The sequence below is a fragment of the Lonchura striata genome, chromosome 24, assembly GCF_046129695.1.
Source record: "Lonchura striata isolate bLonStr1 chromosome 24, bLonStr1.mat, whole genome shotgun sequence".
In the NCBI taxonomy this organism is placed as follows: domain Eukaryota; kingdom Metazoa; phylum Chordata; class Aves; order Passeriformes; family Estrildidae; genus Lonchura; species Lonchura striata.
The window spans coordinates 6634565-6648094 of NC_134626.1; the positions used below are offsets into that span (position 1 = coordinate 6634565).

Below are 13530 nucleotides of genomic sequence, written 5' to 3' on the forward strand. Positions count from 1 at the left end.
TGCGCCGGAAAGAAAACGTTTTATAAATTGTATTTTAAATAAATGTCTTTAAACTTTTCACGGCTTTATGGCTCCTTCCTGTTATCGCCGTGTCTGCCGGGGGTGGCTTTGTGTGTAAAAATCCGCCAGGAAGGTAAAATCTGGGAGTTTTTCCCATAATTGTACCCAAAAGCAGGGGATTTTAGCCCGTTTTTAGGATGGTTGAGAGGAGTAGTCTGAGGAGGGTGGGAAGGGCGGTGATCCAAGGGAAGATGTGGATCCCAAGTGTGGATGGGAGCGCTGCCTCTCCCTAGAGGAGAACGCACAAATCCGTTAATTGAACTCATTTAATCTAATGTGATTATTTTGTTGCTCCATGCCGGGCTCCCCCCTGGGTGTTGTGCTCCGTAATATCCAGAGAAGGTTCTGGAGCTCCTGGGGTGAGGAATCTGGGAGCTCCCACAGCCCCCAGCTCCCTTGGGATTCTGATGACTTTTAACCATTTATTTAGAATAGAAATCATGTAAACACGTAATATTAATATATAATATAGCTATATTAATTAATTAACATAGAATAAAAAAATATTTTTTATATATATTATACAACCCAGTATCTAATACATATATTTTACATACCGTATCTACCTTATAGGATATGTAATACTATAATATATGGTATATACTTATATATTATTGTTATAACTATATATATAGTTATATATATATATATGGTTATATATATAACTATATATAGTTAATATAGAATATGTAAATTATACAAATTATAAAATATATAAAATATATATATTATAAAAAGATAAATTATAAAATATAATTTTATAATATAAAATATAATATCTATAATATTTATATTATATATTATAGATTATAGATATTATATAGTATATAATATGTTATATATAATATATATTATAATATATAGTATATAATGTATATATTATAATATATATTATTATATATTATATATTATATATTATATATTATAATACTATATATTAATATAATATAATATAATATAATATAATATAATATAATATAATATAATATAAATTATATTATGTATTATATAATATATAAGATATAATATAGATATTATATTTATAAATATTTCTAATATTTATATTATAATACAGGGTATAATTTTATAATGTATCTTTATTTTATAATATATTAATTATAGTTTAATACATAAATATGAAATATCTAAACCACAAAAATTATATTTTATATAGAATATATAAATTTCTATAGTAGAAATAAATAGAAATAGCAGACCCTACTAAATGATCTGATTTATAACATCACCCGGTTTATAGGAGCAGTGAAAGCCGTGGGTTGGTGGCTCGGAGCCCCGAGCCGGTCCCGGTTCCCGCCGCGGACCGGCACCGCCCTGCGCCGGGTCCTCCCGCCCGCCGGGGGGCGCCGCGGGACCGCGTGTCGTTGGCGGGCCCGCCCGCTGGGGGGCGGCAGCGAGCGCGCCGGGTACCCCGGGCCGCAGCGGCGCGGCCGCCATGGCGGCGGGGCCGGAGCAGGAGTACGAGTCGGTGCTGTGCGTGAAGCCGGCCGTGCTCGTGTACCGGGTGCCGCCGCGGGCCTCCAACCGCGGCTACAGGTGGGGCCCGCCCGCGGCGGGGCAGCGCCTCCTGGCGCGGCGGGGTTTGAGGGGTCCCCTCAGGGTTTGTGGGGTCCCCTCAGGGTTTGTGGGGTCCCTTCCTCATGAGGTGTGTGGGGTTTGTGGGGTCCCCTGAGGTGTGTGGGGTTTGTGGGGTTCCCTCTTCGTGAGGCGTGCGGGGTTTGTGGGGTCCTGTGCGGGGTCTGTGGGGTCCCCTGAGGTTTGTGGGGTCCCATCCTCGTGAGGTATGTGGGGTTTGTGGGGTCCCATCTTCATGAGGTTTGTGGGGTTTGTGGGGTCCCCTGATGTGTGTGGGGTTTGTGGGGTCCCATCTTCGTGAGGTGTGCGGGGTTTGTGGGGTCCCCTATTCGTCAGGTGTGTGGGGTTTGTGGGGTCCCATCTTCGTGAGGTGTGCGGGGTTTGTGGGGTCCCCTATTCGTCAGGTGTGTGGGGTTTGTGGGGTCCCATCTTCATGAGGTATGTGGGGTTTGTGGGGTCCCCTGAGGTGTGTGGGGTTTGTGGGGTTCCCTCTTCGAGAAGTGTGTGGGGTTTGTGGGGTCCCCTGAGGTTTGTGGGGTCCCATCTTCGTGAGGTATGTGGGGTTTGGGGGGGTCCTGTGCGGGGTTTGTGGGGGTCCCATCTTCATGAGGTGTGTGGGGTTTGTGGGGTGCCCTCTTTGTGAATTGTGTGGGGTTTATGGGGTCCTCACTTCGTGAGCTGTGCAGGGTTTGCAGGGTCCTCTCATGAGGTGTGCGGGGTTTGTGGGGTCCTGTGTGGGGTTTGTGGGGTTCCCTGAGGTGTGCGGGGTTCGTGGGGTCGTGTGTGGGGTTTCTGGGGTCCCCTGAGGTGTGCGGGGTTTGTGGGGTCCCCTGAGGTTTGTGGGGTCCCCTATTCGTGAGGCGTGCGGGGTTTGTGGGGTCCTGTGCGGGGTTTGTGGGGTCCCCTGAGGTTTGTGGGGTCCCATCTTCGTGAGGTATGTGGGGTTTGTGGGGTCCCATCTTCATGAGGTTTGTGGGGTTTGTGGGGTCCCATCTTCATGAGGTTTGTGGGGTTTGTGGGGTCCCATCTTCATGAGGTTTGTGGGGTTTGTGGGGTCCCCTGAGGTTTGTGGGGTCCCATCTTCGTGAGGTATGTGGGGTTTGTGGGGTCCCATCTTCATGAGGTGTGCGGGGTTTGTGGGGTCCTGTGTGGGGTTTGTGGGGTCCCCTGAGGTTTCTGGGGTCCCCTCTTCGTGAGGTGTGCGGGTTTGTGGTTCCCAGGAGGTGTCTGGGGTCTCTCCCTCCCCGTGGGGCAGCAAGAACTGCCCCTCACGGGGTATCTCACCCCCCGTGGGTTCCTGGGGCAGTGTCTCTGCCCCCATCCCCACCCCACAGGGCTGTCCCCGTCCCCCCGTGTGCTTTGGGGTTCCCAGCCCGTCAGTGACCCGCAGCCCGTCCTGGCACCGCCGCCCGTCCCTGGCAGCTCCGCGGAAAGGGAACCGAAACCTCCCGCGCAGCGCTGCCTGCTCCCTGCCCGAGCGCAGCAGCTCTTTGGGGTGAAACGAGCCAAACGTGGCAAACACCAGCGTCCCCACGGCGAACAAGGCAGGCAGGGCTCCGGCTCACGCTCCCTCCCCTTCCCCAGGGCCGCCGAGTGGCAGCTGGACCAGCCGGCCTGGAGCGGCCGCCTGCGGATCACGGCCAAGGGCAGCACGGCTTTCATCAAGCTGGAGGACAAAGTCTCGGGTGAGGGGGATGGAGGGGATGGTGGAGCAGCGGGCGGGCCGGGCCCGGCCTCACCCGGCCCTTTGCTGCCTTCCAGGAGAGCTCTTCGCCCAGGCTCCTGTGGAGCAGTTCCCGGGCATCGCTGTGGAGGGAGTGACGGACTCCAGCCGCTACTTTGTCATCCGGATTGAAGATGGGAACGGTGCGTGCCGTGCACCCCCCGGGGCCCTCACTGCTCCTCTTCGGGAAGGATTCCTGCTTTCCATTCCTGCTTTCATTCCTGCTTTCATTCCTGCTTTCATTCCTGCTTTCCGTTCCCGCGCGGGGGGCACAGGGAGGAGCTGCCTGCCTCCCTCCCACGGCTCTGACCTTCGCCAGGAACAAAAACACTTGGGTTTGGCTGCTCAGCGTTAGCAGGAGGATGCAGGAGCCCCCCACCCCCACTGCCAGTTAATTAAAAAGCTGTTTGTACTGAAGATTAGGTGCAGCCAATGAGGTGAAACACCTGGAGATGCCTTTGGAGAAGGGAAGGCTCTGGGGTGACCTAATTGTGGCCTTCCAGTCCCTAAAGGGGCTCCAGGAGAGCTGGAGTGGGACTGAGGACAAGAGCTGGAGGGACAGGACACAGGGAATGGCTCCCACTGCCAGAGGGCAGGGATGGGTGGGATACTGGGCAGGAATTCCTGGCTGTGAGGGTGGGCAGGCCCTGGCACAGGGTGCCCAGAGGAGCTGTGGCTGCCCCTGGATCCCTAGAAATGTCCAGGGTTGGAAGGGGCTTGGACAAGCCTGGGATAATGGAAGGTGTCCTTGCCCATGGAATGGAATGGGATTTACAGTCCTTCCAACCCAAACCATTCTGGGATTCTGTGATCCCCAATCCCATAGCTCAGTCTCCAGTGTCCCAGCTCCCTCTGGAGGCAGCGCCAGGCACGGGGCTGTGCAGGATGGAGCATCCCATTCCCATCCCATTCCCATCCCATTCCCATCCCATTCCCATCCCATTCCCATCCCATTCCCATCCCATTCCCATCCCATTCCCATCCCATTCCCATTCCCATCCCATTCCCATCCCATTCCCATCCCATTCCCATCCCATTCCCATCCCATCCCATCCCATCCCATCCCATCCCATCCCATCCCATCCCATCCCATCCCATCCCATCCCATCCCATCCCATCCCATCCCATCCCATCCCATCCCATCCCATCCCATCCCATCCCATCCCATCCCATTCCCATCCCATTCCCATCCCATTCCCATCCCATTCCCATCCCATCCCATCCCATCCCATCCCATCCCATCCCATCCCATCCCATCCCATCCCAATCTCCTCCTCCCTGCCCAGGCCGCCGGGCGTTCATCGGGGTTGGCTTTGTGGACCGAGGGGATGCCTTTGACTTCAACGTGGCTCTCCAGGACCACTTCAAGTGAGTTTTTTGGGCCTCTCCCTGTGTCCTCTCAGCTCTGTTTCTGGTAGGTCTCCTCCAGGAGAGGTGGAGAGGTGGGAGCTGGGCTGGGCAGGTGTGGTGGGCAGAGGAGGAAACTCGCAGCTCTTCTGTCTCCAGGATTTCCCAGCCTGGATCAGCAGCATCCCAATCTGGGCTTCCCAAGTGCAAAACTGGGTGTCCAGATTCCCTAATTCTCTTCCTCTGCTTCCTGTAAGGGGCTGCCCTGAGGAGCTGCTCCAGCTGCTGGGGATGGAGGGATTTTGGGGTTTTGGGGTTTTGGGGAGGGATGGATGGATGTGGTGTGGGCTGGGGGATCCCTGGGGCTCCGGCAGCCTCTGCTGGAAATCATCCCCTGGGTGCTCCCTCAGGTGAGGTCTCGGCTCACACCTTGGCCTTTGCAGAGCTGCTGCCACACGGGGATGGTCCTGAGCAGGATTTACTGGTCTGGGGGAGCCTGGGGCGGGCTGTGTCTCCTTTTCCATGGATTTCATTCCCACAGGTGGGTGAGGCAGCAGAGCGAGCTGGCCCGGCAGGCCCAGGACCTGGAGCAGGGACCCAAACTGGATCTGGGCTTCAAGGAGGGACAAACCATCAAACTCAACATCGCTGTGAGGGCCTTTCCCAGCTGATCCCAGCTCTTCTTTTGTGTGGCACAAGGAAGAAACCTCCCTAAAATCCCTGAGCCTGGGCTCAGGGCAGAGCCCGTGGGGATAATGCTGCCTGCAGGGATTTGCATGGGGTTGTGGTGCAATCAATTCCTGCTGCCAAAACCAGGTCTGTGGGATCTGGGGTAAAACCCACCCCAGATTTGCTGTGACCCCTTTGGATGCACCAGCAGTGGGATGTCGCAGTGCTGGAGGATTTTATTCCCAAATTAAAACAATTTGGCTTCCAGGGTTTTCACGTTCCGGCTCTGGATTTAAATGAGATCCCACCCAAACTTCCTGCTCTCCTTTCAGAACATGAAGAAAAAAGAAGGAGGGACAGGGAGCTCCAGGCCACGTCCTGCAGGGCTTGGGGGCCTGAGCTTGCTCCCACCACCCCCCGGAGGAAAATCCAGCTCTGGGGAGCGCCCAGCCCCGCTCTCCACGCCTGCCCAGCTCCCGGGAACGCCCATCACAGGTCTGTGCTCTCACAGAGCTCCTGAGGGGCTGCTTCCTCCATCAAAGCAGGGAACCTGGGAATGAGAGTGGGAAATCACTCCTGCTGTTCTGTTTTCTCTCTTCCCGACTTTCTGACAGACTCCCTGTTGTCCTGGCCTCAGCCCACTGCTGCTCCTGCTGCTGATGTCTGGGGAGACTTTGCCCAAGCTTCAGGGTGAGCAGGACAGGGGTTTGGGGGGGACGTGGATGCCCCAAAACCTCCTGGTTTTGCTGGAAAACCCCACTGGGGTGGGGGCTCTGCTCCATCCAGTCCCAACTTCGGGGTTCAGAAGCAGCTCTGTCTCTGCCTCTGTGCTGCCAAGCCCCTGAGTTTGGGCCCGTGGGCACTTCTTGCTCTGCTGCTCCAGGAGAGTTTTGGGGTGCTCCTGAATGACCCATTTGCAGCCCAGTTTCCTCCCTGGGTGCCTTTACCATCTCTAAACACCCTTTTCCCCCTGTTTTTCCCTCTCTCCAGGTCGTCTTCCAACCAGGCTCAGGGGAACACTGGCTGGGTTCAGTTCTGATCCTGGCCTTGATCCACCTTTCCCCACGTGGGTGCTGGGATCCTCAGGATTCTGTGGGACCAAAGAAGCAGCTCAGGACACCTCACTCCTGCCCTTAAACCCACCTGCCTCGAAATGCTGGAATAAGTGCTGGAAAGAAACAACCACGTGCCTTAAAACACTCCACATCCAGGGCCTGCATCGTGGGAGACCTCGGAGGCTTCTCCTTTGGGAAAAACCATCAGGTCCATGCCTCTCCTTGATAAGGAGGGAGAGCTTGGAGCCTCCTCAGATTCCTCTGCCTTCTGCTCGTGCTTTTGGGCTGGATCAGTCCTTCCCTCGGCGAGGAGCATCCTCCTGGAGCCATCCCACCTCCCAGATCCTCTCAAACCTTTCCCTGCCAGGATGCCAAGCACCGCCTGGATTTTTTTCTGAGCACTTAACTGGGATGTGGGGAGCCTGATCATGATGTTTCCATGCTGAAATTCCTCATTTCTTACTCTGGGAAGTTTGTTTTACTCCTCCTCTGTTCTGAAGACACGATTTTTTACTCACTTCCATGGACATTTTATTAAGGACAGAATGGAGTCAGGCTCTTAGACAGAGCTGGGGTTAAGACTCCTCTTGAAACAAATAAATATTTTCTTACCTATTTATATTAAGGCTTTTCCAAGTACAAAATCCCACTTATTTTTATCTGACACTTTGGATTTTCCTTTCCATTTCCAACTGGATGATGGGCATTTTGCTTTCAGAGCTTTCCCCTGGGCCTGGCAGCAAACTCAGGTGAGAATGTAACGCTTCCAAGTGAACAATAAATCGGTTTTGATGCCAGACTGGATTTTTTTTTCCTCCCCTGGGCTGGCTGGGAGAAGCCAGGATGAGCTTTGGTGATTCCCATTCCTTGCCAGTGCCGGGGGAATGGGATTGGACACGGAGCACAACAGAATCTGTTGCTTAGCAGTGGTTTCTGTTGGGAAGGACAGCAGGAGGCGAAGGTAAGAGAGGAAATGAGGAGAAAAGGAGGGGTTTTGGGACACAAGTACTGGGAGGGGGAGGAATCGGAGGCAGCTCCCGCCTGGCTGGAGGCATCCAAGACGCCGTAAATCCCCAATCCTATCTGCCTGCGCCTCAGCCCGGGTAATCTCCGGCTCTCCGGGGAGAAAGGGCACTTTCCCTGCCCGGGGCCGAGGGGAGGGCGGCCCGGCGAGCCCCTCCTGCCCGGAGCGTGGCTCGGGACCGGATCCATCCCTTGTTTCAGCGGCAGGGACGCCCCCAGCCCCCGGCCTGGGGGATCTGGGGCCCGGCTTGGGGATTTATGGCCATTTTTCCCTACCAGGGTGGGGGCAGAAAGTCTTTAATTACGCGGGGGATAATTAAAGCTCCGGCGCGGGGGGGATGATCCGGAATCCCGGGGCCATCCCCGCATCCCGGGGGTGTTAAAGCCGCTTCACCCCTTGGCAACCCCGGCTCGCTCCACCCCGGAGCTTTTCCTGCCGGAGCCCGGGGTTAATGAGCTTAAGGAGCCCGGGGCTCACGGCCGGGGCCCTCCGAGAGCGCCGTGCCCGCTGGGGAGCGGCTCCGTCCCGGTAAGGACCGAGCGGTTCCGTCCCGGTAAGGACCGAGCGGCTCCGTCCCGGTAAGGACCGAGCGGTTCCATCCCGGTAAGGACCGAGCGGCTCCGTGCCCCGTAAGGACCGAGCGGTTCCGTCCCGGTAAGGACCGAGCGGTTCCGTGCCCGGTAAGGACCGAGCGGTTCCATCCCGGTAGGGACCGAGCGGTTCCATCCCGGTAAGGACCGAGCGGCTCCGTCCCGGTAAGGACCGAGCGGTTCCGTGCCGGGTGAGGACCGAGCGGCTCCGTGCCGGGTGAGGACCGAGCGGTTCCGTCCCGTAAGGACCGAGCGGTTCCGTCCCGGTAAGGACCGACCGGTTCCGTGCCCGGTAAGGACCGAGCGGTTCCGTGCCCGGTGAGGACCGAGCGGTTCCGTCCCGGTGAGGACCGAGCGGCTCCGTCCCGGTGAGGACCGAGCGGCTCCGTCCCGGTAAGGACCGAGCGGCTCCGTGCCCGGTGAGGACCGAGCGGCTCCGTCCCGGTAAGGACCGAGCGGTTCCGTGCCCGGTGAGGACCGAGCGGTTCCATCCCGGTAGGGACCGAGCGGTTCCGTCCCGGTAAGGACCGAGCGGCTCCGTCCCGGTAAGGACCGAGCGGTTCCGTGCCCGGTAAGGACCGAGCGGTTCCATCCCGGTAAGGACCGAGCGGTTCCGTGCCGGGTGAGGACCGAGCGGTTCCGTCCCGGTAAGGACCGAGCGGTTCCGTGCCGGGTGAGGACCGAGCGGTTCCGTGCTGGGCAGGGACCTCCCCACCCCTCCGGGCGCCGGGGGCTGGCGTTTGGTTGTTTTCCTTCCTTTTCCTCGTTCCGCTCGCTCCGGGAGCCTCGGGGTGGGTTTTTCGGCAGAGCCCGGGAATGCCGAGGGATTTCTGGGGGGTTTCTGGGGGGTTTCTGGGGGTTTCTGGGGGATTTCTGGGGGGTTTCTGGGGGGTTTCTGGGGGGTTTCTGGGGGGTTTCTGGGGGATTTCTGGGGGGTTCTGGGGGATTTCTGGGGGGTTTCTGGGGGATTTCTGGGGGGTTTCTGGGGGGTTTCTGGGGGGTTTCTGGGGGGTTTCTGGGGGGTTTCTGGGGGATTTCTGGGGGGTTCTGGGGGATTTCTGGGGGGTTTCTGGGGGGTTCTGGGGGAGGATGGGGCCGTGCCGCTGTCGGGACCTCCAGGAAGAGGAGGGTCCCCGCTCCCGCCGTCACGCGGGGAGGGGATGCGGATTTCGGGCTAATCCTGACCCCGCATCCGCTTCCCGCGGGCGGGCACCGAGCCCGAACCGCCCCAAATCCCGGGAAAAGGGGCTGGCGAGGAGGAGGCCGCGGCAAGGGGGTGCCCGGGGCGCGGGAGATGCTCCCGGGGCTGAGGTGGGGCCACCGCCTCCCCCCGGCGGGGCGAGCGTGGGGTGGGGACCGGGACCGGGACCGGGACCGGGAATGGGATCGGGAATGAACCGGGACCGGGACCGGGACCGGGAATGGGATCGGGAATGAACCGGGATCGGGACCGGGAATGGGATCGGGAATGAACCGGGATCGGGATCGGGACCGGGAATGAGATCGGGAATGAACCGGGATCGGGACCGGGAATGGGATCGGGAATGAACCGGGATCGGGACCGGGACCGGGAATGGGATCGGGAATGAACCGGGATCGAGATCGGGCCGGGAATGGGATCGGGAATGAACCGGGATCGGGATGGGGACCGGGAATGGGATCGGGAATGAACCGGGATCGAGATCGGGACCGGGAATGAGATCGGGAATGAACCGGGATCGGGACCGGGAATGGGATCGGGAATGGGATCGGGATCGGGATCGGGATCGGGAATGGGATCGGGATCGGGATCGGGATCGGGAATGGGATCGGGAATGAACCGGGATCGGGACCGGGACCGGGAATGGGATCGGGAATGAACCGGGATCGGGACCGGGACCGGGAATGGGATCGGGAATGGGATCGGGATCGGGATCGGGACCGGGAATGGGATCGGGATCGGGATCGGGAATGGGACCGGGACCGGGATCGGGAATGGGATCGGGAATGAACCGGGATCGGGACCGGGACCGGGAATGGGATCGGGAATGGGACCGGAATCGGGACCGGGAATGGGATCGGGAATGAACCGGGATCGGGACCGGGAATGGGATCGGGAATGAACCGGGATCGGGACCGGGACCGGGAATGGGATCGGGAATGAACCGGGATCGAGATCGGGCCGGGAATGGGATCGGGAATGAACCGGGATCGGGATGGGGACCGGGAATGGGATCGGGAATGAACCGGGATCGAGATCGGGACCGGGAATGAGATCGGGAATGAACCGGGATCGGGATCGGGACCGGGAATGGGATCGGGAATGGGATCGGGATCGGGATCGGGATCGGGAATGGGATCGGGATCGGGATCGGGATCGGGAATGGGATCGGGAATGAACCGGGATCGGGACCGGGACCGGGAATGGGATCGGGAATGGGATCGGGACCGGGAATGGGATCAGGACCGCGACCGGGACGGGGACCGGAATCGGGACCGGGAATGGGATCGGGACCGGGAGTGGGATCAGGACCGGGAATGGAACCGGGACCGGGAATGGAACCGGACCGGGAATGGGATCGGGATCGAGAATGGAACCGGGACTGGGAATGGGATCAGGACCGGGAATAGGATCGGGAATGGAATTGGGATGGGGAATGGGATTGGGACCGGGAATGGAACCGGGACCGGGAATGGAACCGGGACTGGGAATGGGATCGGGATCGGGAATGCGATTGGGATCGGGAATGGGATCGGGATCAGGAATGGGATTGGGACTGGGAATGGGATTAGGACCGGGAATGGGATCGGGACCGGGAATGGGATTGGGATTGGGAATGCGATTGGGACTGGGAATGGGATTAGGACCGGGAATGGGAGCGGGACCGGGAATGGGATCGGGAATGGCGCTGGGGCAGCGGGTTTGGGAGGGCAGAGGGGGTTCGTGGTGGGCACATCGCGGATCGGGGCGGCTCCGGAGAACCGCGGGCGGGTCTGTGGCCGCGAACGGAAAAGTGCCGCGGTTTGGGATCTTAAATGGGAATTGAGGTTTGGGGATCACAGCTGTGAATCTGCAGCAGGGTTTGGGATCAGACGCACAAAGTTTTAGTGATTTTGTGGTTGCAACTGGAAATCTGCAGCGGTTTTGTTGTTGTAACTGGAAATACCCAGCAGTTTTAGGATCACAAACAGGAATTTACATAGTGTTTGGGATCGGCTGTGAATTTGCAACAGTTTGGGGATTGTGACTGGAAATCTGCAGCAGGTTTGGGATCACAAACATGAGTTTTTAGTGATTTTGTGGCTGCGACTGTAAATCTGCAGCATGTTTTGGGATTATGACTGTAAATCTGCAGCAGTTTTGGGATCACAGTTATGAATTTACAACAGCTTTGGGATCAAAATGCAAATTTGTGGCAGTTTTATAACTGCAGCTGTAAATCTTCTGGGGTTTTGTGATCACAAACACAGATTTGCAGCAGTTTGGGGATCATAGCTACAAATCTGCAGCAGTTTTGCTCTTGCAACTATAAACCCGCCGTGATTTTATGATCCCAAGCACACATTTGCAGAAGTTTTTATGCTGCAGCTGCAAAATGAAGCAGGTTTGGATCACAGCCGTTGTGGTCCCAAACTCCAGATTTTGGCCATTTGTGGTTGCAACGACAAATCCCTGGCGGTTTTGTGATTGTGAACGTGGATCTGAACATCCTTGCAGTCACAACTGCAAACTTCTCATGGGTTTTGGACCACAGCTGTGCATTTCCAGCAGCTCTTCCCTCACAAAGGCATTCCTTGGAATGTCTGAGTGTGGGAGGTGGCATTTCCAGCTGGGCCAGGGGGCAGAATGCTCTTCGTGGGCTGGAGGAGACTCACATTGAGGGCTGGTGGGATTTGGGTGGAAATCCCCCTGTTTGTGCCTGGTTATTAAAATCAAAGCAAATATCAGGGAAGGATCCCAAGGCAGGTTGTTGTTCCTATCCCTGAGGATTTTTTAATCCAAATGCTGCTCCTGGGGAGGGCTCAGCCCCTTCTCAAGGGGAACAGAGCAGCTCCTGCTGGCACAGGATGCCCCGGCTGTGTCCTGGGCTGGATCCCATCCTGGATCCCGGATCCCAGATCCCATCCTGCCTCTTTCCATCCCATCCCGCAGGGGCCATGGCCTCGCTGCTGTCCGTGCAGGAGGAGAACAGGATCCTGCAGCAGGAGCTGTCCCGCGTCGAGGACCTGCTGGCGCAGAGCCGGGCCGAGCGCGACGAGCTGGCCATCAAGTACAACGCCCTCAGCGAGCGGGTGAGCCCCAAAATTCCCCTTTTTAACCCCAAAATCCAGAGCTGGCCATCAAGTACAACGCCCTCAGCGAGCGGGTGAGCCCCCCAAATCCCCCTTTTTACCCCCAAAATCCAGAGCTGGCCATCAAGTACAACGCCCTCAGTGAGCGGGTGAGCCCCAAAATCCCCCTTTTTAACCCCAAAATCCAGAGCTGGCCATCAAATACAACGCCCTCAGCGAGCGGGTGAGCCCAAAATCCCCCTTTTTAACCCCAAAATCCAGAGCTGGCCATCAAGTACAACGCCCTCAGCGAGCGGGTGAGCCCAAAATCCCCCTTTTTAACCCCAAAATCCAGAGCTGGCCATCAAATAAAACACCCCCAGCCAGCCCTCCCAAATCCCCCTTTTTAACCCCAAAATCCAGAGCTGGCCATCAAGTACAATGCCCTCAGCGAGCGGGTGAGCCCCCAAAATTCCCGTTTTTAACCCCAAAATCCAGAGCTGGCCATCAAGTACAACGCCCTCAGCGAGCGGGTGAGCCCCCAAAATCCCCCTTTTTAACCCCAAAATCCAGAGCTGGCCATCAAGTACAACGCCCTCAGTGAGCGGGTGAGCCCCCAAAATCCCCCTTTTTAACCCCAAAATCCAGAGCTGGCCATCAAGTACAACGCCCTCAGCGAGTGGGTGAGCCCCCAAAATCCCCCTTTTTAACCCCAAAATCCAGAGCTGTCCATCAAGTACAACGCCCTCAGCAAGCGGGTGAGCCCCCAAAATCCCCCTTTTTAACCCCAAAATCCAGAGCTGGCCATCAAATAAAACACCCTCAGCCAGCCCTCCCAAATCTCCTTTTTTAACCCCAAAATCCAGTGTTGTTCATAAAATACAACACCCCCAGCTAGCTTTCCCAAATCTCCCTTTTTTCTACCCCAAAATCCAGAGCTGGCCATCAAATAAAACACCCCCAGCCAGCCCTCCCAAATCCTCCTTTTTAACCCGAAAATCCAGAACTGCCCATCAAGTACAGAACCCTCAGCCAGCTCTCCCAAATCCCCCTTTTTACCCCAAAATCCAGAGTTGTTCATCAAATACAACACCCTTAACCAGCTCTCCAAAATCCCCTTTTTTGCCCCAAAATCCAGAACTGGCCATCAAACACAACACCCCCAGGCAGCCCTCCCAAATTCCCTTTTCAGCCCCAAAATCCAGGTGGTGCCAGCTC

The 13530-nt window shown here is 56.4% G+C and overlaps 2 protein-coding genes and 1 long non-coding RNA gene across 3 annotated transcripts in view; 2 read left to right on the forward strand and 1 right to left on the reverse strand.

Annotated features, from left to right (window-relative positions):
- Positions 1–3: 3 nt before the first annotated feature.
- On the reverse strand, positions 4–1379 carry LOC144247438 (uncharacterized). The gene is made up of 2 exons (XR_013341155.1): positions 1308–1379; positions 4–289 (listed from the first exon to the last, which is right to left on the reverse strand). It is a non-coding gene; the product is annotated as an uncharacterized LOC144247438 (long non-coding RNA).
- A 106-nt stretch (positions 1380–1485) lies between these two features.
- NECAP2 (NECAP endocytosis associated 2) lies at positions 1486–7244 on the forward strand. Its single transcript, XM_077788230.1, has 8 exons — positions 1486–1614; positions 3238–3338; positions 3415–3519; positions 4663–4744; positions 5265–5373; positions 5725–5887; positions 6007–6082; positions 6383–7244. The coding sequence occupies exons 1-8, from the start codon at positions 1514–1516 to the stop codon at positions 6429–6431; spliced, it is 786 nt and encodes a 261-aa protein (XP_077644356.1). The 5' UTR covers positions 1486–1513; the 3' UTR covers positions 6432–7244.
- A 1952-nt stretch (positions 7245–9196) lies between these two features.
- Positions 9197–13530, forward strand: part of CROCC (ciliary rootlet coiled-coil, rootletin) — a 38214-nt gene continuing 33880 nt past the window's right edge. Inside the window, exons 1-2 of the mRNA XM_077788247.1 lie at positions 9197–9372; positions 12194–12333. Coding sequence (XP_077644373.1) covers positions 12199–12333 — 135 coding nt within the window. The 5' untranslated portion in view covers positions 9197–9372; positions 12194–12198. The remainder of the gene's footprint in view (positions 9373–12193; positions 12334–13530) is intronic.

What these genes read in the sequence shown, in the direction of transcription:
- NECAP2 (XM_077788230.1), top strand. Translation starts at nt 1,514, where the DNA reads ATGGCGGCGGGGCCGGAGCAGGAGTACGAGTCGGTGCTGTGCGTGAAG. An exon ending in GCTGGAGGACAAAGTCTCGG is followed by an intron (nt 3,339 to 3,414) that starts GTGAGGGGGATG and finishes GCTGCCTTCCAG; the next exon opens with GAGAGCTCTTCGCCCAGGCT. An exon ending in CCCGGGAACGCCCATCACAG is followed by an intron (nt 5,888 to 6,006) that starts GTCTGTGCTCTC and finishes ACTTTCTGACAG; the next exon opens with ACTCCCTGTTGTCCTGGCCT.